The 21,607-nt window shown below is 41.7% G+C and overlaps 1 protein-coding gene across 5 annotated transcripts in view; it reads left to right on the top strand.

The window, feature by feature from the left end:
- Window positions 1-8,315: 8,315 nt before the first annotated feature.
- Window positions 8,316-21,607, top strand: part of kat2b (K(lysine) acetyltransferase 2B) — a 75,196-nt gene continuing 61,904 nt past the window's right edge. Inside the window, exons 1-3 of one of the 5 annotated variants that reach the window (XM_043690219.1) lie at window positions 8,316-9,006; window positions 14,601-14,727; window positions 17,572-17,717. In XM_043690219.1, coding sequence (XP_043546154.1) covers window positions 8,686-9,006; window positions 14,601-14,727; window positions 17,572-17,717 — 594 coding nt within the window. In that variant the 5' untranslated portion in view covers window positions 8,316-8,685. The remainder of the gene's footprint in view (window positions 9,007-14,600; window positions 14,728-17,571; window positions 17,718-21,607) is intronic. The other 4 variants (XM_043690216.1, XM_043690218.1, XM_043690215.1 and 1 more) reach the window with 4 other exon arrangements.

The following is a 21,607-nucleotide window of genomic DNA, read 5'->3' on the forward strand; positions in this document are numbered from 1 at the left end:
TCAAACGCCTTACTGAAGTCCATATAGATCACATCTACCACTCTGCCCTCATCAATCTTCTTTGTAACTTCTCCAAAAAACTCAGTCAAGTTTGTGAGACATGATTTCCCACGCACAAAGCCATGTTGACTATCCCTAATCAGTCCTTGCCTTTCCAAATACATGTACATCCTGTCCTTCAGGATTCCCTCCAACAACTTGCCCATCATTGAGGTCAGGCTCACTGGTCTATAGTTCCCTGGCTTGTCTTTATTGCCCTTCTTAAACAGTGGCATCACGTTTGCCAACCTCGCGTCTTCGGGCACCTCACCTGTGACTATCGATGATACAAATATCTCAGCAAGAGACCCAGCAATCACTTCTCAGATGCTGCCAGACCTGCTGAGATTTTCCAGCATTTTCTCTTTTGGTTTCAGATTCCAGCATCCGCAGTAATTTGCTTTTATTAAATTAAGAACGGAATTTACTATGATCAGAAATTTTGCACTGGAGCCTAAGGATGATAGACAATGAAATCTCAAGGTAGTGATTACACTTTGCGATTCTAATGGGACATTCCCAATTTGTGATTTAAATAAAAACTACCTGCCTGATTTTCTTTATTAGTTCATGGTATGTGTGCTTTGCTGACTGGTTAGCAGTTATTGTCCATTCTCAATTAGTCATAGTCATAGAGCTGTACAGCATGGAAATAGCCCCTTAGGTCCAACTCATCCAAGCCGACCAGATATCCTAAATTAATCAAGATTTGGAGATGCCGATGTTGGACTGGGGTGTACCAAGTTAAAAATCACACAACACCAGGTTATAGTCCAACAGGTTTATTTGGAAGCACTAGCTTTTGGAGCGCTGCTCCTTCATCAGGTGTTGTTAATCAAGTCCTGTTTGCCAGCATTTGGCCTATATCCTGCTAAACCCTTCCCATACAAATACCCATCCAGATGCATTTTAAATGTTGTAATTGTACCACCCTCCACCGCTGTCTCTGGCAGCTCATTCCATACATGCACCATCTTAGTTCCCCTTAGGTCTGTTTTAAATATTTCCCTCTCACCTTAAACTGATGCCCTGTAGTTTTGGATTCCCCCACCCTGGGGAAAAGACCTTGGCTGTTCACCTCTCCATGTCCCTCATGATTTTTTAAACCTCTAAAATATTACCCCTCAGCCTCTGCGCTCCAGGAAAAATAGCCCTGGTCTATTCAGCCTTACCCTATAGTTCAAACCCTCCAACCCTGACAACATCCTTGTAAATCTTTTCTGAACCCTTTCAAGTTTCACAACATCTTTCCTACAGCAGGAAGATGAGAATTGCATGTGGTATTCCAAAAGTGGCCTAATCAATGACTCGTACAGCTGCAACATGACCTCCCACCGCCTATACTCAGTGCACTGACCAATAAAGACAAACATATCAAATGCCTTCTTCACTATCCTATCTACCTATGACTCCACTTTGAAGGAACTGTGAACCTGCACTCCAAGGTCTCTTTATTCAGCAACACTCCCCAGGACCTTACCATTAATGAATATGTCCTTTCCAAAATGCAGCACCTCACGTTTATCTAAATTAAACTCCCATCTGCCACTCCTCAGCCCATCTGGTGAAAGTCCCTTCTTCGCTGTCCATTACACCTCCAATTTGGTGTCATCTGCAAACTTATTAACTATACCTCCTATGTTCACATCCAAATCATTTATATAAATGATGAAAAGCAGTGGACCCAATACTGCTCCTTGTGGCTAACACTCTTGGTCACCTGCAGAAACTTATTATTCAACACTACAATCGCAGCAGTTGTATGATCTTTTGATCTCTCTGCCTTTGATCTCTCTGCCTCTTAATTCTGTGTATGTGTGCTCTTTTCACTCACCACCTAACGAGGGGCTATGCTCCTAAAACTTGTGATTCCAAATAAACCTGTTGGACTATAACCTGGTGTTGTGTGACTTCTGACTTTGTCCATCCAGTCCAATATCAGTACCTCCACATTGTGAACATTAGTGAGTAGGTTATTGCTAAATGCTGCTTGAGGGCATTGTGGGTGATCCTTTCCGTGTGTGTGTGTGTGTGTGAGGAGGGTGGGGGGAGGGAGGAGTGAAGGAGAGGTGTTTGAGGTTTGTGGGAAGCAAACTGGCGGAATTGATTGTTCTTCAAATTGAGTTATTGAAAAATGACATTTTTGTACTCTTAACAACGTTAGGTCAGGGAGATATGTATATATTCCATGCATAATGTCAGGATGCATATTGAAGTGTCTTGATAATAACCATTGCTATAGATATAAAATGAATACATTGCATCGAATTACTGCAGTATACCAATCCTAGCACATCACGCAAAATTAAATTTTAGCTTCAATGATGTTATATTTTAGTCAGTCTCCAAAATATTTATGCTTAATGATATGGTGAAGCACATAGTTCACAGTTCATTTACAAATATTGTTAATTTATATTTTACAAAAATAACTTGACATTTTTGTGATTTTGAAACTTACATGACTTTTAAATTGTCATTGAGGGCAAAAGCTGGTGTTTCTGAATTGTGTAATTAATGAATGCTGAATAGCCTTGATAATGTCTATAACTCTGCTGTTATGAAGAAGGATGCACTATATTTAACTTAATTGTGTCTTGTTCATCTCTATTTTCTTGCAGCGTTCTTAAAACATTGGTACAAGCTTCCTGCCCCTTCTAAAACATTCCTCCCACCATCTTCTCTTGAGCTGTGCAGGTCACAGTTTCTTTTCTCTTCCCCAGTCAGTTTATGAAGTTTCTTTTCTCTCTGTCTCTGTCTCTGTCTCTCTCTCTCTCTTTCATTCTTTCTCTCTCTGTCTGTCTTGTCTTCCCCCCCGCCTCACAGTTCTGTGTAACTGTAGTAGGAGTGTGAACAAACCAAAGCTCTGGAACACCACAAATCCAGACAAATCTGCCATTGTCGATAAAGGGCACTACATATGTGAAACAAGACCATCTCAGACTGTATTCTCTTGTCGTTATCATCTAATTTTGGAGAAGGAACTACAAATGCAGTATTAGGTAGGGCCTGGAATTTCTGTAGATAACTTCCACGGAACACATTCTTATCCTAATCTGTGCCAGAGAATAGGATAGATGTCTGCACTTAAAATGGCAACCTGAATCCTTTACTAACATGAGCAACTGAAAGCTGCTTGCCTAGGCCAATTCCTGAGAATCATTCAAGAACTAAAGAGAAAGCAGTTTAAAATGCCACTTTGAAAAGGAGCCACCTACCGTAGAGTCATGGAGATGTACAGCATGGAAACAGACCCTTCGGTCCAACCCAAAGAAAATGTAATTGAGCCTCTTGAGGTCTGATTGTCTCTTTCTCAGGGCTTCAGTATTACCTGGTTTAGCTCTTCGTTCAGGCTATGTATGGAGAAGTTTTTCATTTATTTGTGGGGTATGGGCATCACTAGCTGGGCCAGCATTTATTGCCTGTCCCTAGTTGACTTTGAGAAGGTACTGTTAAGCTGCCTTCTTGAATTGCTGCAGTCCATGTGCTATGGTAAACCCACAATGTTGTTAGGAATGGAGTTCCAGGATTTTGACCCAGTGACACTGAAGGAATGGTGAAATATTTCCAAGTCAGATGGTGAGTGGCTTGGAGGGGAATTTGCAGATGGTGGTGGTGTTCTCACATATCTGCTGTTGTTGTCCTTCTAAATGGAAGTGGTTGTGTACTTGGAAGTTGCTGCTTTTGGATCTTTGGTGAATTTTTGCAGTTCATCTTGGAGATAGTAACGCTGATGTTGGTGGTGGAGGGGATGGATTTTATGATATCAATCAAATGGGCTGCTTCTTGGAGTTAGACTCATTTGAGCAAGTGGGAGTATTTCATCACACTCCTGATTTGTGCCTTGTAGATGGTGGACAGGCTTTGTCAAATCAGGAGATGAGCTATTCGCTTGGCTCTGGACTGCTCTTGTAGCCACTATAGTATATGGCGAGTCCAGTTGAAATTCTGGTCAACGGTATCTCCCAGGATTTGGATAGTGAGGGATTCAGTGATAGTAACATTATTGAATGACAAGGGGTGGTGGATGAATTTTCTCTTACTGGAGATAGTCATTGCCTGGCATTTGTGTGGCACAAATATTACTTGCCACTTTTAAGCCCACGCCTGTTACATTTGGACAAGGACTGCCTCAATATCTGCGGAGTCACAAATGATGCTGAAAAATGTGCAATCATCAGCAAACATCCCCACCTCTGATCTGATAATGGAGGGTAGGTCATTAATGAAGCAGCTGAAGATGGTTGGGCTTAGGATACTACCCTGAGGAACTCCTGCAGAGATGTCTTGGAGTTGAGATGACTGACCTCCAATAACCACAACCTTCTTCCTGTGAACACAAGATACAACTCAGAGATAACCACAGCCCTCCGGAATCTTCCTTCCCTCTAACTCCATCCTCTGTCCGAACCCCACCTCCAATCATGTATTTATTATTCCTCCTGACCTTCCGCTGTCCAATGCTGAATGTTTTGTACTCAGCAAAGGTCTCTGTTTTATCCTCTGTGTCCCCACCTTATTGAATTTTGGGCATGACATGAAAGATCAGTTCTGAAGAAAGGTTATTGAACCTGAAACATTAACTCTGCTTTCTCTCCACAGATGCTACCAGATCTGCTGACCTTTTCCAGCAATGGGGAGAAAGTGTGGTCTGCAGATGCTGGAGATCAGACCTGAAAATGTGTTGCTGGAAAAGCGCAGTAGGTCAGGCAGCATCCTTTTCCAGCAATGTCTGTTTTCGCTTCTTCCTGTGTGGCCAGGTGTAACTCCAGTCAGCATAGACTTTTCCCCCAATTCCCATTGATTTTGGTTTTGCGAGGGCACTTTGATGTCTTGGGTTGTCACTCACACCTCACCTCGAAAATTCAACTCTTTTTTTTCATTTTCAAACCAAGGCTGTAATGAAGTCAGGAGCTGAGTGGCCCTGGCAGAACCCAAACCGGGCACCACTGTGCAGGTTATTGCTGAGCATGTGCTGCTTGATAGCATTGTTAATGACACTTTCAATCACTTTCCTGATGGTGAGAGTAGACTGATGGGGTGGTAATTGGCCAGGTTGGATTTGTGCAACTTTTTGTGTACAGAATATACCTGAGAAATTTTTCATATTGATGAGTAGATGCCAGTGTTGTAGCTTAGTGACATGCAGGAATTCTGCCTTACTGCTATATCAGAAATGGGAAAAGTATCCAACTATGGCCCCACATCTGGAATTTTAAAAATTGAATTAAATGGATTGAATCCTTGTAGGTTACAAGTTCCTGTCAATCTGTAATCTCCCATCTTCTTTCCCAGTGAACACTGAATTTTTTGTGCCTTTGAGTTCAGGAATTGCAGGGCCATAGTTTCTGTTTTGCATTGCCAAACATTCAAAACAAAATCTTGCAACTTTCTCATTTATGCAAATTACTTTCACAGTATTATTTTTCCAGTATTTGTAAATTCACTTTATTGTTGCTCAATTTCTTCACAACAAATCATTTTCTATATGGAAGAAAGTTGAAGCAGAACTGGATAAATTGGAGTAAAGTGGTATACAGTAACTGAAAATGCAGATGATATAAAACATGGTTATTTCTTCTAGTAATCATCCCACGTTCCAGGAATCCAAATGATTCTTAAATGAGATTATCACAGAAGTAAACTGAGTATAGACATAGCGATAGTCCTGTTCAATGTCAATGCAAATTCTTGGAAGTTATAAAGTTTATTAAATTAGGAGAAGCATATATAAGGTTGACAGTCAGAATCTTTTTCCCAGAATTGAAATGTCTAATGCTAAAGAGCATGCATTTAAGGTAAGAGGGAAAAAGTTTAAAGGAGATTTGAGGGGCAATTTCTTTAAACAGAGAGTGGTAGTAGTCTGGAATGCTCTGCTGGGTAGTTGTGAAGGCAGATATGATAGGGACATTTAAGGAGCTTTTAGATAAGCACATGATAAGCAAGGAATGAGGGATATGGACCATGGGCAGGCAGAACAGATTAGTTTAATTTGGCATCACGTTTGCACAATGTCATGGGCCAAAGGGCGTCTTCCTGTGTTGCACTGTTCTATGTTCTATTCAATGATCAAAAAATCATTGAAGACACAAGATCTGGCGTTATGATTGGGGTGTGTGGTGTGAATGATAACATTTGTTACGCTTAGAGATGACAAAACACTTGCAGCAAGAGAAGAAGAACCATTACAAGAACTTAGAGACTGCTAACAGGAGACAGTAACATTGGAATGAAAATGAACATTGGCAAACAAAAGAAGTACATATTTCAAAATAACCAAGAATTTTTTATGTACAGTATTCGTAGAATAACTGAAAGGATTCAAGTATTTAGGAACATGATATCTGCAGATGGCAAATGCAACAAAGAAATCAGAACAAGGGTATCACTGGAAAAGGCTATATTTTATTAGGAGAGACAATTGGTAACTGGAAAACAACATATTACTCAAAAAAAACTTTTGAGAGTTTTATTTGGAATGTTGCTTTTATCAATGCAAAACATAGACTTTATGGAAGGAGGAGACGCTACTTGACAAATAGCTTTAAAGTTGTGGTTTAGAGAAGAAAGGAAATGATCCATTGCATAGAAAAAGCAAATGCTAAGTTTGTCTGTAGAATGAATCAACAAAGAAGTTATAGAATGTAATTAGGAAAAGGCAGGGTAAAACATATTTTAGGAAGAAACAGACTTGTACGAGGTATTATAGAGGGAAAATATCACAGGAGAAAAGAGTAAGGGGAGAGAATATCAATGCTAGATGGCTGAAAAGTAAAAGATTATTGTCAAATGAAACAATTGTGACAAAATAGAGTGATACAGAAAGATTATTATGAGCCAAGGGTATGCCTTGGTTATGGCACTGCCCACCCACATTCACCTATTATACTCTTTGCTACCTTATCCCCAGCCCCAGCCCCCCCCCCCCCCCCCCCCCCCCTATCCCCCAAACCCCACATTTACCATGGTAAAAACAAGGACTGCAGATGCTGGAAGATGCTGCCTGACCTGCTGTGCTTTTCCAGCACCATTCTGATCTAAACTCTGGGTTCCAGCATCTGCAGTCCTCACTTTTGCCTGACTTATACATGTGCACTATGGTGAATTGTGAATTAAATTCATACTATGGTGAACTAGTGACGGAAAATTCTGAAAACTGCTGATTGCTGCAGAGCTCCAACCGGTTCACTCAATTGAATAAAATAGATGTTAGGTATTGACATAGGGACTACATGGGAGTCTTGAACTGAAGAATATATGAGGCCTGCTCACCTGTACCATTATCTGGCCACTACTGCTAGAGATGGCTTTCCAATGCATGTGAGGACCATCAGAATGCCTCAAAATGAAGGCATCCTCTGTAAGCTTAAAAACGTTTAGAAATAAGTGCGACTACAGTTACTGGGTCATCATTGTGGAGGTGCAGGTGCTAGATATGATGGCATGTAGTCATGGTTGTAGATCCCTCTTTGTGAGATTAATATGAGAAATTGCTGATATTCTTGCCTCCTAATCTATCTCCATCCCACTAATAATCCAGCCACTAAAGTAGAACTCCCGTCTGGTTTAATTTACATGTGCCTTCATAGTTGATTTTCATTGCTGAGCACATTACTCAGCAATAAAAGCTACTTATTGAGATAACTCGGACAGGGCACAAAATGTAGCTTTATCAATGTCATTTTCAATTTTTAAAAAATATATATTTATATATTGCTGCTCCATATTATTTGACTAGAGAAAACATACATTCGGAAACAATTCCATTGGAAATCGGAAACTAAATAACATTTAGTGATAGTGAAAAACAAACCAGGCAGTTGGTACCGTCCTGATATTATAGAAATTAAGGATTAAAAATGATCCAGGCATTCAGTTGAACTGCTGGGGTACATTTTGAATTCCATTTTGCATTATGTCCAGTTGTTCCGTAGTCTCACAAAACTTCCAGTTTGATTTTTTTTGCTGGAAAAATTTTACATGTCTAACCGTTAACTCTGTTTCTCTACCCACAACGCTGCAAAACCTCCTGAGTTTTCCCAGCACTTCCTGTTTTCTAGAAGTCAAATCTGCAGCTTACACCGTCCTTTGCTTTTGTGTTATTGTTCGTTTAATCCTGATGCAGTACTGAACGATGCCAATTGAACGCAGTAGTTTAACGTGTTTGGTATAAACAGCCTTAAGAAAGCGCCTTATACTGAACTAATACAAGCAAAACAAAATAAAACCCTTTCCAGTAAAGTTATATTCACTCCTGGCAATTTTACCAGTTTTACGCAGGTTGATCGCTTGGAGGTGTGTGTGTGAAGAAATGTTTAATTGCATTGCTTGTTAACTCATCCTTTGATTGTCATCGCATTGGTGTTTCCAGTATGCAGCCATAAATTTTCTTTCGACATGTTGCTTTTTTTCTCATTTGAAGTGAATTGAACAAAAAACAATCAGCCAACAACTGTGTCAGTTTGTGCTCTGCACCGCCCCTGGCGGGGTGCTGCTCAACGCTCTGGACTACAGAGTGTACAGGGAGGCAGGGCAATGAGTGAGCTGCCACCACCATCACCACCGCTGTGGTCACCATTCCAGCCCGGATCACTTCCTTAAAAAACAGCACAACAGTGCTGTGCACGTACAGAGCTGCTGGGAGCCATGGCGGAGAGCGGCGGCGGTGGCGGAGGCGGAGGTGGAGGTGGAGGGGGAGGGCTCGGCGGGTTGCAGCAGGGATCGCCGGCGGTGTGTGTCGCCTCCTCGGACTCGGTGCCTCCTGTGCCGGTGTCGCTGGCTTTGCCGGTTGTCAGCTGCGCCGCGGTTGCAGAGAGCGGCCGATCCGCCGCCGCCGCCGCCGCCGCGGGGAGTCAGCAGCAACAACAGCAGCAGCAGCGGGAGAGGATTGCGCTGAGGAAAGCGCAGCTCCGCAACTACCCCCGGACAAAGAAACTGGAAAAACTCGGCGTTTATTCCGCCTGCAAGGTACTGAGGGCAACCTGCTGATCTGAGCTGGGGGGGTGGGGGGAACGCGGGGCCGGGAATCCCCAGCAAACAAACTAAAGTGCCTTTCAAACAGGCTCCTCTCCGATGTAGTGACATGTCAGAATTAATTTTGTTTTGACTGTATTCGTGTCAGGTCGGCTTGTTTTGCAATAGGGGGCGGGTTTGTTTCGGTATCTGGCACTTGTGTGTTGTAAACAATGTTAGGATCGCTACATGCTGTGTCACTTTCTAAAATTCAATGACAGGTTTTATGGCTGTAATGTGACATTCCTGTAATTTCCTCACATGCTGATGTGCGAAGTCTTGCTGTTAGATTGATAATATTTACAGTACACATTGAGTTTTTTCTTAAAGTTGTGTTTGACTTTTAGTACCAATGAACTGCCAATGGTATAGTTGCAACATTGCAAATTTCTCCCCAAAAGACAAATGGAACTAAACATTGAACTCTGGTCAAATAACTTAATGTGATCCTTCCTTTGGTTCAGGAACCCAATTGAAGTGATGCAAACTTCAGGCTAAATGCTCATCTGAACGATTGTGGCATGTAGCCAAGCCCAACTGAGTCGCTGCACGTACAGCACTAGGTCCAATTACAGGCGAGGCTAGTGCACGTTACAGCTTGCCTGCATATATTCTTTAAAAAGTACCAAAGGAGCAACAGTCCTGAGAGTGAGGTCCCAGGTTCACCTGTGGAATGCTGGAGACGTTAGTTCAGGGGATGGAAAGGACAATTGTCATGTTTCCACAAAGATCCTAAAAGTCAAAAGTTAGGGACGGGCAAAAAATTCTGGCCGGTTTTAAAAACTGATAGGAATGGGTAACCTTGGCATGTTGTACTGAGAACAAGTATCCAGAGCCATGTTCAGAACAGGGATGGGCACTTTGCTGTTATAGCATATTCCCACATTGATTTTGTGCCTACAGCTTGTATGGCAAACAATGTTCTTCAACCAAAGTAGGACTGACAAATTAAACTGCATTTATTTCAATGCAAGAGGCCTAACAGGGAAGGTGGGTGAACACAGGACATGGTTAGGAACATGGGATTGGGATATCATAGCGATTACAGAAACGCGGCTCAGGGATGGACAGGACTGGCAGCTTAATGATCCAGGATACAAATGCTACAGGAGGGATGGAAAGTGGGGGGCAAGAGAGGAGGGGGAGTGGTGTTTTTGATCAGGGATACTATTATGGCTTTATCTAGGGTGGATATTCCTAGGAATACATCCAGGGAAGTTATTTGGGTGGAACTGAGAAATAAGAAAGGGACGATCACCTTATTGAGATTGTATGGTAGACCCCTCAATAGTCAGCGGGAAACTGAGAAACAAATTTGTAAGGCGATGTCAGTTATTTGTAAGTCGATGTCAGTTATTTGTAAGAATAATGGGGTGTTTATGGATCTTCTCGAAACTCACTAATAGGGTGATTATGGTAGGGGAATTTAACTTTCTGAGCATAGACTGGGACTGCCCCACTGTTTAGGGTTTAGATGGGGAGGAATTTGTTAAGTGTGTACAAGAACATTTTCTGATTCAGTCTATGGATGTACCTACTGTAGAAGGTGCAAATCTTCACCTGCTCTTGGGAAATAAAGTGGAGCAAGTGACTGAGGTGTCAGTAGGGGAGCACTTTGGGGCCAGCGACCATAATTCTATTAGTTTTAAAATAGTGATGGAAAAGGATAGACCGAATCTAAGAGTTAAAATTCAAAATTTGAATGAGGCCAGTCTTGATGGTATTATGCAAGAACTTTCAGAGGTTTTTAGGGGCAGATGTTCGCAGGTAAAGGGACAGCTGGAAAATGGGAAGCCTTCAAAAATGAGGTAACGAGAGTCCAGAAACATTATGTTCCTGTTAGGGTGAAAGGCAAGACTGATTGGTGCAGGGAATGCTGGATTATTAGCGAAATTGAGGTTTTGGTCAAGAAAAAGAAGGAAGCTGATGACAAGCATAGATAGCAGAGATCAAGTGAATTCTTCAAGTATAAAACAGTAGGAATATATTTAAGAGGGAAATAGGGAAGGCAAAAAAGGGACATGAGATAATAAGATTATGGAGAATGCTAAGGGATTTTGTAAATACAGGGTGACCCCCATATCTGCAGGTCCGGTTACTGCAGTTTTAGTTACCCACGGTTTACCGCGGCCTTAACATATAAAAGGAAATGTTCCAGACCAGCGACCAGGAGGCTGCCGAGAAGTTATGTTTCCCATTTAAATGAATAGGTTCGCACCTATCCATGGTTTTGGGCTTCCACAGTAGGACTTGGAATGTATTGCCCGCTGGTACAGGGAGACTACTGTTCACTAATGACAAATGGGTAACTAGGGAGAGAATAGGGCCCCTCAGGATCAGCAAGACAGCCTGAGTGTGGAACTGCAGGAGATGGAGGTGATACTAAACGAGTATTTTGTGTCAGTGTTTACTATGGAGAAGGACATGGAAAATATAGAATGTGGGAAATAGATGATGACATCTTGAAAGGTATCCAAATTACAAAGGAGGGAGTGCTGGATATCTTAAAACGTATAAGGGTGGATAATCCCCAGGACCTCATCAGGTGTACCCTGGAACTCTGTGGGAAAATGGAGAAGTGATTTCTGGGCCCCTAGCTGAGATATTTGTGTTACCAACAGGTGAGGTGCTGGAAAACTGGAGGTTGGCTAATATGATGCCTCTGTTTAAGAAAGGAAGTAAGAAAAAACCAGCAAACTATACACCAGTGAGCCTGGCATTAGTGGATGTCAAATTGTTGGAGGGAATCCTGAGGGACAGGATTTATATGTATTTGGAAAGGCAAGGACTGATTAAGGATAGTCAGCATGGCTTTGTGGATGAGAAATCATGTCTCACGGACTTGACTGAGGTTTTTGAAGTAACAAAGAGGATTAATGAGGGCAGAGAGGTGGATGTGATCTATATTGACTTCAGTAAGGCATTTGACAAGGTTCCTCATGGTAGACTGGTTTGCAAGGTTAGAGCACATGGAATACAGAGAGAACTAGCCCTTTGGATACAGAACTGGCTCAAAGGTAGAAGACAGAGGGTCATGGTGGAGGATTGCTTTTCAGACTGGAGGCTTGTGACCAGTGGTGTGCCGCAAGGATTGGTGCTAGGTCCGCTGCTTTTCTTCATTTATATAAATGATTGATGTGAACATAGGAGGTAAAGTTAGTAAGTTTGTAGATGACAGCAAAATTGGACGTGTAGTGGACAGTGAAGAAGGTTGCCTCAGATTACAACGGGATCTTGATCAGATGGACCAATGGGCCAAGAAGTGGCAGATGGAGTTTAATTTAGATAAATGTGAGGTGCTGCATTTTGAAAAGGCAAATCAAGACAGGACTTGTACACTTAATGGTAAGGTGCTCGGGAATGTTGCTGCACAAAGAAACTTTGGAGTGTAGGTTCATAGTTCCTTCAAGTGGTGTCACTGGAGGTATGATAGTGAAGAAGATGTTTGGTATGCGTTTCTTTTTATTGGTCATCAGAGCATCGAGTACAGGAGTTGGGAGGTCATGTTGCAGCTGTACAGGATATTAATTAGGCCATTTTTGGAATTCAGGTCTCCCTCCTATAGGTAGGATGTTGTGAAACTTGAAAGGGTTCACAGTTGTCTGTGCTGTTTCCTCCAGATAAACAAGGGGTGGTGCCAACATTGGATAAGAATGTTCAAAGTCACTATCACAGAATTATGCTGGATCAAGACATGCTGCTGATAGATTGTGTGGCCACCCTATCCCAGTGGCTGTCATGCTACAGACTTCTTTGAAGCAGCTACTGCTTGTATGGAATCTCAAATCTGAAACCACAGATGTGTTAGTGATGTTATGATGTTATTTTTGCAAGAACACACCCTTCTTGTTTCCTCATGATGAGGTCAATGTTGCAACCTGGGCAGTCGACTTTGCCAACTTAGCTGGCTTCCCCACGTGCAGCCTGCCATTTTAAGAGCACCATCTCAATATGGCAGACTTCATTATTAGAAAAGAATTTCATTCAGCCAATGTACATTCTTTCTGTTTCATTGGTAGCATGTAGTAGCAGGCATTTGTCATGATGTCTGTTTCCTTGATAATTCTTGGATTTCTGCTTGACTTTAAAAGTGTGGTGCCTCATGAGAAAGACTGGTGAAAGATGAGGGCTACCCTTTGCAAGTATTGTTGATGATTTGGTTATGCCACCCTCTGAGGCCAAAGGTAGACACAGTGTACCCTTTTTTTCAACCAGGGCCATTGTGCCGCAGGTGGTAGGCCAGATAAAGATGAAGTTCCGTTGCTTGGATCAGTTTTGATTGGCCTTAATGCTTGAATGTTGTGCCTTGCACAACCAAAACAGATAGTGAGGCAATATCTTGGATGCTAAGGAGCTTGAAGAATGAAAGCAGTCTTTCAAGGAGGAAACTGAGGACATTGAGTGGGAGGAACATCACCTTCAGCATGATAAAGTTGCACAGCCTCAGACACAACAACCCAGACAGGAACTGTTGTACCTGCTTTCAATAGATCTGAGTTGAGTGAATTTGCCATTCACTAACTGTAAATTCATTATTTCCCAAAAATAAGCAAACCTTCCCATGTTTGACCTTTATGATGGAGGGGAGGTCATTGCTGAAGCAACTGAAGACAGGTGGACCACTACCCTGAAGAGCTCCAGAATACTCTGGAGCTCAGATGACTGACCGTCAACAAACGCCACATTTTCTTCTGTTCAGGTCTAACTCTAACTACTGGAGAATTTTCTCTGATTCCCATTGGTTCTTAAGTTTTCTAGGGCTTCTTGATACCACATCAGTGAAATGCTGCCTTGATGTCAAGGGCAGTTGCTTACACTTCCCTGGTGTTCAGCTGTTTTGTCCATGTTTAAAACAAGCCTGTAATGAGGTCGGGAGTTGAGTTGTCCAGGAGGAACCCAAACAGTGTCAGTGAGCAAGTAATTCCCAAGTGTATGCTGCACTGTTGATGATCTCTTCTGTCCCTCTACTGATGATCAAGAGTAGACTGATGGAATGACAGTTGTTTGGGTTGCATTTGTCTTTTTTCTATGCATAGTAATATCTGGGCAGGTTTCCAGGTTGACAGGTAGATGCCAATGTTATTGCTATACAGGGACATATTCACTAGGGGTGTTCTAGAGCTCAAAGTTTCAATATTATATCTGGACTGTTGTCTATTCCCAAAGCCTTAGCAGTATCCGGTGCCTTCAGTTATTTCTTAGTATCACATGTAGAGAATCAATGTGGTTGAAGATTGCCATCTGTGATGCTGGGGACCTCCAGACGAGGCCAATTTAGATCATTCTCTTGACACTTCTGGCTGAAAATTGTTGCAAATGTTTTAGCCTTGTCTTTTACCTTTTGCAGCCTAAGTTCCCCATCATTAAGGATTGGGGTGTTCTGGATGTCTCTCCCAGTGAATTATTCAGTTGCCCACGACCATTCATCAATTTATGACAGGACTGCAGAACTTGAATCAGCGAATATTAATGATATATGTGAAAGTTATTCACTACAAAGGATGTGCTGTGTTTATCATGTGATTGTCATGTGCTCCTAATCCCATTAGGCTGAAGAATCATGCAAGTGCAATGGCTGGAAAAATCCAAAACCCCCTCCAACCCCTCCAAGAATAAGCCTCCAGCAGACAACTGTCAGTCTTACAGAACTGTGTCGGAGCTGTAACCATACACTCAGTAAGTATATAGAGCTTTCCCCCACTCACTTTCTGGTTCAAGGTGAAAAACGCAGATTACCATTTTAATTCAAAGTTGTTTAATTCAAATAGTCTGAGAATTCAACTTAACACTGCTTCATTCATTAATACCAAGAGAAAGTTTTCGCAATGTTACTCACAAAGGGAAAATTTACTTCACTGTTCAGCTATCTTCATAGACATTTTACCATACTTTTATTCAGTGGGCAAATTACTAGATATTTTCCAATTAACCCTTTCAGAGATACTATTATACACCTCTGAAAGAGATAGGACTTGAAACTGGCCCAGAGGTAGGGACACCATCACAACAGTACCTGGTATTCCCAGGTGGTCTCCCATTCAAGTATGAACAATTTCTGAGACTGCTTATGTTCCAAGATCAAACAAGATTAAGTGTTTTACACTAGTACAGTCATAGGTACTACTTCCCCCAGAAACTGGTCCCTGTAAATTAATTGTTTCTCAAAAGTAAGCAAACCTTCCCACATTTGACCTTATGATTGAGGGAAGGTCATTAGTAAAGCAGCTGAAGATGGTTGAGCCGCTATCCTAAGGAACTCCAGAATATTCCAGAGCTGAGATGAATGACTGTCAACAATCACAACCACTTTCTTTTGTTGAGATCTGACTCCAACTACTGGAGAGTTACTAGGTTGAAATTGTTGCTTCCTCTAATATTGAGTGAAACTCCGTATTTTATTTTTGTTCTTCGCTATATGACATTCTTGTGATAACAGAATACTTAATCTGGGATAGGAGAAGAAAGGCAGATAAATAATCAGTAAAACTCACTCATTGAAGACCGCAAGATCTCAAGTGCCAACAGATGTCTTCATGTCTAATTTTATTTGCAAAATCTGAGACATAATTTAGTTGCAATTCACGTTTGATGTGAAGAATCACAAGGAGCAAGCATACATTTTAAATCAAGAGTGTTAAAATTCGTCTTAGCCTATCAGCATCCTTTACTATTACTAGCATTGAGAAATGATCAGCAAGGACATAAGGAGGGCATCTGTCGGGACAGTTATGAATATCTAGATGAACGATAATGGAGCCCAGGTATCTGCTAAAACTAAGCTGATTCTATGCCCATTGCAACAAAAACTTTCCTCTTTGTCATTAAACAGCACTAACCCTTGAGTTAGTACTGCAGAATATGCAAGAGTGCCCAGTAAGTTCAGAGGTTACATTTGACTTATTGTATCTGCACATACACAAATCCGTGGTAGCTGCTGGTGTCCTGCCACAGATGGCTTCTTACTCTCTACCGATCTTTTTCTGAAAAGGCTTGTGTCCTGTTAGGTCCACTAAAACTAACATTAATGTACAGTGGCATTTGGTAGGCATGGGCAAATAGGCAACATTGGATCCTATTTACTCTGGAATGTAGGACCATATAATTGTAATTAGTAGGCCTCTGTGGGAAAAAAATAAGAATTATCCAGCATACAATTTAGATGAGCATTTGTAGCTCAAGGTGTGCAGTTAAGCAGTCAGTCTGCTGTCACACATCACATTGTGAAGAGGAGTCTTCTGCCTCAGAAACACTATTGTTGACAAGGCTAAGAAAATGTTGTGGTCATCCTACCTGATGGACCTCCTTGCGCAAGTCCTCTCCTCCTCTAAACACCTCAAAATGTTCAGAAAAGCAAATCCGATGCCAGTAAAGATAGCAGTACCTTATTTTGCATTCTGTTTTATTACCTTTACATATTTACGTAAGATATATTTTGTCTGGATAGTACACAAAATACTGTATTTCAATACGTGACAATATTAAATCAATTCAAAAAATATTTAAACCTGATTAAGGCTGATGAAAGCTTAAACACTAGCTGGGAACAAAAAAGAAAACTACAAGAAGGGAAAATAAAAGGTCTAATGGGGTTTATCTTGAAAATATATAGGCCCTCAAAATGCTCGTCTATCTGAAGTTCACCTGAAGTCCTATCCTCCCTCAGTTTCCATCGGCATGCTAGAGATTCAACATTCAGAATTCTCCTAAAGTTTGTCCATATGCTCCCTTTAAAAAGTAATAAACCTTCTATCTGTTTCCAGCACCACATTTGGATAATTATCATAGGCCTGCCAAGTTAGAGTTTGTGTACAAGCTGATAAATTAGCAACAGAAGTAAGGTACTTGCTCCTCAAGCCTGCTATATCATCCAATAAGGTCATATCCAATCTGATTACTCCATACTCATACCTACCTCAATGAATTTGCGTCCCCTTCCTTAACAAGAATTTAACTCTTTTAAAAATATTCAAGGCCTCTGCTTTCACCAGCTTTTGAGTGTTACAAAGAATCCAAAGGTTCTCTATCCTGTCAGATTTTTGCTCCTGCTACCAACAAAAATCCGGGTGGCAATGGAATGACAAATACCTGCTGTTGATTTCATAACTTAATTCATACTGTTTTCTAGCCTGTTTCGATCACTCACCAACTGTTTCTTTTTTAGCACTTTTGTTGAGGGGAAAATCCTATTATTGCTGATTCTTCGCATTTGTTTGCACCTTGCCAATTATATTTGTAAGCCTACTTGACTTACATTGGTGGAGTCATTTGGCAGGAAACTCAAGAGTTTCAGTGTGTCATGTGTTTGCAAATCTATGTTTCAAAGTTGTGTGACCAGGAAATTATTGTGAGCTGCTTCATATTCCTTATTGGGTGGGTTGGCCTTGTGACTTTTCTTAATGGTGTTGTGTGGGATTTTTGAACCCAATGCTGCAATTTCTTTGTTTACCCAAAGGGAAGTGAAATCCTGTTAAAATGGAAATGAGGAACCAAAAACAAATGTTGTTCTGTTGTGTTTATCAGCTGATCATGTTTCCAATTTGGAAAATGTATCCGAAGAAGAAATGAACAGGCTGCTTGGAATAGTACTAGATGTGGAGTACTTATTTACCTGTGTCCACAAAGAAGAAGATGCAGACACAAAGCAAGTTTATTTTTACCTGTTCAAAGTAAGTATAAGGGTAGATATTTTCCAATAGTCCTAATCTTTTTAAATATTTGACAATTTAAAAGGTACCACATTCTAATGAAACCTTTACTCAGATAACCGTTATTGATTTTAAAAATGTTTCAGTACAAATTGTCAAATAGTCTCCACTAAATAGAACTCTTAGAGGTGCTTGAGGGCAAGCAACATGCCCACCAACAATATGTATTTGGTACTGGTCTTTGTGACATGTATTTAATTTCTCCTTCAGTTATTGCCAGCTCTGCCCTAGCTTCATGGAACCAAATATTCACAAATTAAACTTGAAATCAATTGCAATACACTGTAATTAGTCACAGTATTAGTAGAAAATACATGGTTATCTGCAGAATGGTTAAATGTATTTATGACCTGTCACCCATAACTCTAACTTAAAGTCAGAGTGCATGGGTTAGGCTTTCCACTTCGGATGCAGTCATCAAATCAGATGTAAATTGCATTCAAAATTGCACCAACTTTTGAATTGATTTCATTTGTGATCACCAAATGTAAAATTTTCTGTGACTGGTGCAATCAGATAGCATTTCAGAACATTATTTTTCTTGCCTTTTAAAAAAGAAATCCTTGGTACTTGGTGTCAGATGTTTGCTCTAAAGAAAGGCGGTGAAGGTTGGGAAACTTCTCAACTTGCTAAACCCAGGTTTGAAGAAAATGCCCCTTCAGACCTGATGTTTGCTCTGTGGTGCAGGTACAGGATTGAGTTGAGCCCACTTCCCTTCAGATGCAGTTTGGAAAGGTTTCTGGGTGCCAAGACAGGTTGCTAAAAAGGCCCATGTTGTTCTCTGGAATTTGATCACAGTTTTTTGTTCAGTGTTAGGCCTTCTAATCTTACCTCTCACAACATATCACCAACCCCCCAACACCAGTTGTCCTTCAAAATTTCTTTGGTGCGTACACCTCTGAGTACGCAGCAACTTGTGCACTTGGAAGTCAAGGTGTTCCTATACCAATATGACCCATGTGCACAGGACCTCAGAATAGCTGTGCAGCTTAGAAGTAACCTTTCCCATCACTCCCCATACCTCATCCATGTCAGCTCTTGCCTCCATCCAACCCATGGCACTTATCACTTTCATGCCAACTTAATGCCAAAATGACCTTTCCCATCCACTTCTTGCCCTTTCACCATCTCTGTCAACATACATAGTATCCATTATCTGCAGGCTTCAAGAGCAACATGGAGATGATAATAAATAAATAACTAAATATTAAAGCTTTTGTACATCATGAAAAAAAACTCCCCATGTATGAAAGGCTGGTCAAAACTTTGAAAAGAAATCCCTCAAGTACCCAATCCCTTATAAAACATACAGATTTGTATCCATAACCCACGTCAAAGATAACTATTAATTTACTGACCTCTTTGACTCTGGCGTTGTGACAAACTTTGTGGGTCAGGCTAAATTTCAGGATGAAAAATCATGGAAATCATCAGTAGCTATTCGTTAAACCAATGGACAGAACACAATGGAAGATCAGTGAGCAGGTATAGTTAGCTCCTTGACAGAATTGTCAGTGATCCCAGCTGTCACTTTGCTGATCATTGAAAGTGGACTGATGGAGTATTAATTGTCCTGCGTTTTGTATCCAGGACACACCGGATCAACTTTCCATGTTACTGGGTAAATGCTAGTGTTGTAACTGGAGCTCAAGTCTTCAGAATTATTGCTGGGATAATGTCAGTTCCTGTAGCATTTGCGATATCCAGTGTCTTTAGCTGTTCCTTGATTTCATGTGGAGTGAGTTGAATTGTCTGAAAACTAGAATCTGTGATGCCAGGGATCATAGGAGGAAGCTGAAATGCACTGTTAGCTTGACACTTCTGGCTGAAGTGGCAGCATATGCTTCAGCCTTGCCCATTGCACTCATGCTGGGCTCCTTAGCCTTGAGAATGGGGCTATTCGTTAAGCTTTCTCTTCTTGTCTACCACCATTTGTCATTGAATGTGGCAAGGCTGGAGAGCTTAGCTCTGATTCATTGGTTATTGGATCCCTTAATTTAATCCACGCAGTGCTGCTTACACTGCTTATCATACATATAGTTTGACCAGGATGGCACCTCATTTTTAGGTATGCATGTTGCTACTCCTGGCTCCTCCATACTTTATTCATCCATTATTGGTCCCCTTGCTTGGTGGTAATAGTAGAGTGGAAATATGGTGAGCGATGAGTTTGCACATTATGGGTTGAATATATATATGCTGCTGATGGCTCACAGCACCTCATGGGTGTCACGTTTTGAGTTGTTTAAACTATTTGAAAACTATCCCATTCAGCATGGTGCCACACAATGGAAGTGTCCTTTCTCTTTTTGGTTCCCCCATTGCTTACGAAAGGCCCAATCTGTTATCTATGTCCTTTATGTCTCAGTCGTGGTGTTAATGAATCACTGTTGATGATGGAGATTGAAATCTCCTACTCAGAGCACATTTTGTGTCCTTTCCAACCTCAATACGTCTTCCATTGGAGGAGAATTAATTCAACAGTTGATGGGTACGTGATATGTCGTAATCAACATGAGGTTTGATGTGTTGGGTGAAACGTGCCATGAGTCAATGTTAAAGACTCCCAGGGCGGGGGGATCCAAGATGGTGGCGACCCAGTAAGACTGAGTCTATAGTGCTCCTCCCAAGACTTGGGCACAGTGGGTCACCTACCCCCTACCAAGCTCACCAAATCATTTATAAATCATTTATAATAGTTTAGTAACTGAATTAGTGGTGTAATATTATATTTAAGCAACTCTATCCTAAGTTAAAATGACTAAAGGGAAGGGAGCCCGCAGCTCTCAGCAAGCAGCAACCCCTCCCCCACACTCTCCAGCTGCAGCAGAGGCGTCCACAGCCGCCCCGGGGAACTTACCAACAGTAACAAGCCTTGCAGAAATGCTTTCCAAGCTTGACTCGAAGATCGATGCCTTTATCGTCGAATCCAGAAATCGTTGGGAGTCGCTCTCGGCCGCGCTGAAGAAGCACGACCGTGAAATTGATGAAATTCAACGCCGAGTCGGAGGGGCGGAGCTAAAGGCCGCGACCTCGGAGACAACCGCTCAATCGGCCGTGGATCAGGTCCAGACTCTCGAGCAGCGAGTCCGGACCTTGGAAAATCATATTGACGACCTCGATAATCGAGGCCGCCGAAAAAATATTCGTTTGCTGGGCCTTCCCGAACAGGAAGAGGAAGGCCAGCTTACAGCATTCCTGGAGCAGTGGCTGCCACAACTTTTAAATCTGCAAGCTGGAACAGGCCAGGTAAGGGTGGAATGGGCCTACCGGGTAGCAATACGCGGGCCCGGCTCGAACCAGCGCCCACACCCGGTCCTGTCCCAGCTGCAGAGCTGCAGGGAGAGGCAGATACTCCTAGAAGCCTCTAGAAATCTCGGAAAAGACCCCCAAGCTATGATCTACAAAGGATCCAAGATCATGCTATTTCAGGACTTTTCCCCGGCTCTGGTTCGAAAGAGGAAGGCACTCGACGAGGCGAAGAAGCGTTTAAGGGACTTAAATGTACAGTACTCCTTACGCTACCCAACGATGTTACGCTTTAACCATGAAGGTTCTGTATATAACTTTGGATCACCAGAAAAGGCTAAGGAATTCTTGGACTCTCTTAGATAAACTGTAGGACATAATGGATGTTGGTCGTCCTTCCCCCCTCCCCGTTTTGGTTTATATCCCCTCCCTTTTTTTTCCTTACCTTATTGCTTAATATTATTATGGGGGGTGGGGAGAGGGATTTGATTTTCTCCCCCCCCCCCCCCCGGAGTTGTTTTCTGTTATTATTTTATGTATATATGAGGGGTGTATGTATAGTGTGTGTGTGTATGTATGTATATATATATATATGTATGTGT

Source organism: Chiloscyllium plagiosum, chromosome 5, assembly GCF_004010195.1.
Source record: "Chiloscyllium plagiosum isolate BGI_BamShark_2017 chromosome 5, ASM401019v2, whole genome shotgun sequence".
Lineage (NCBI taxonomy): Eukaryota > Metazoa > Chordata > Chondrichthyes > Orectolobiformes > Hemiscylliidae > Chiloscyllium > Chiloscyllium plagiosum.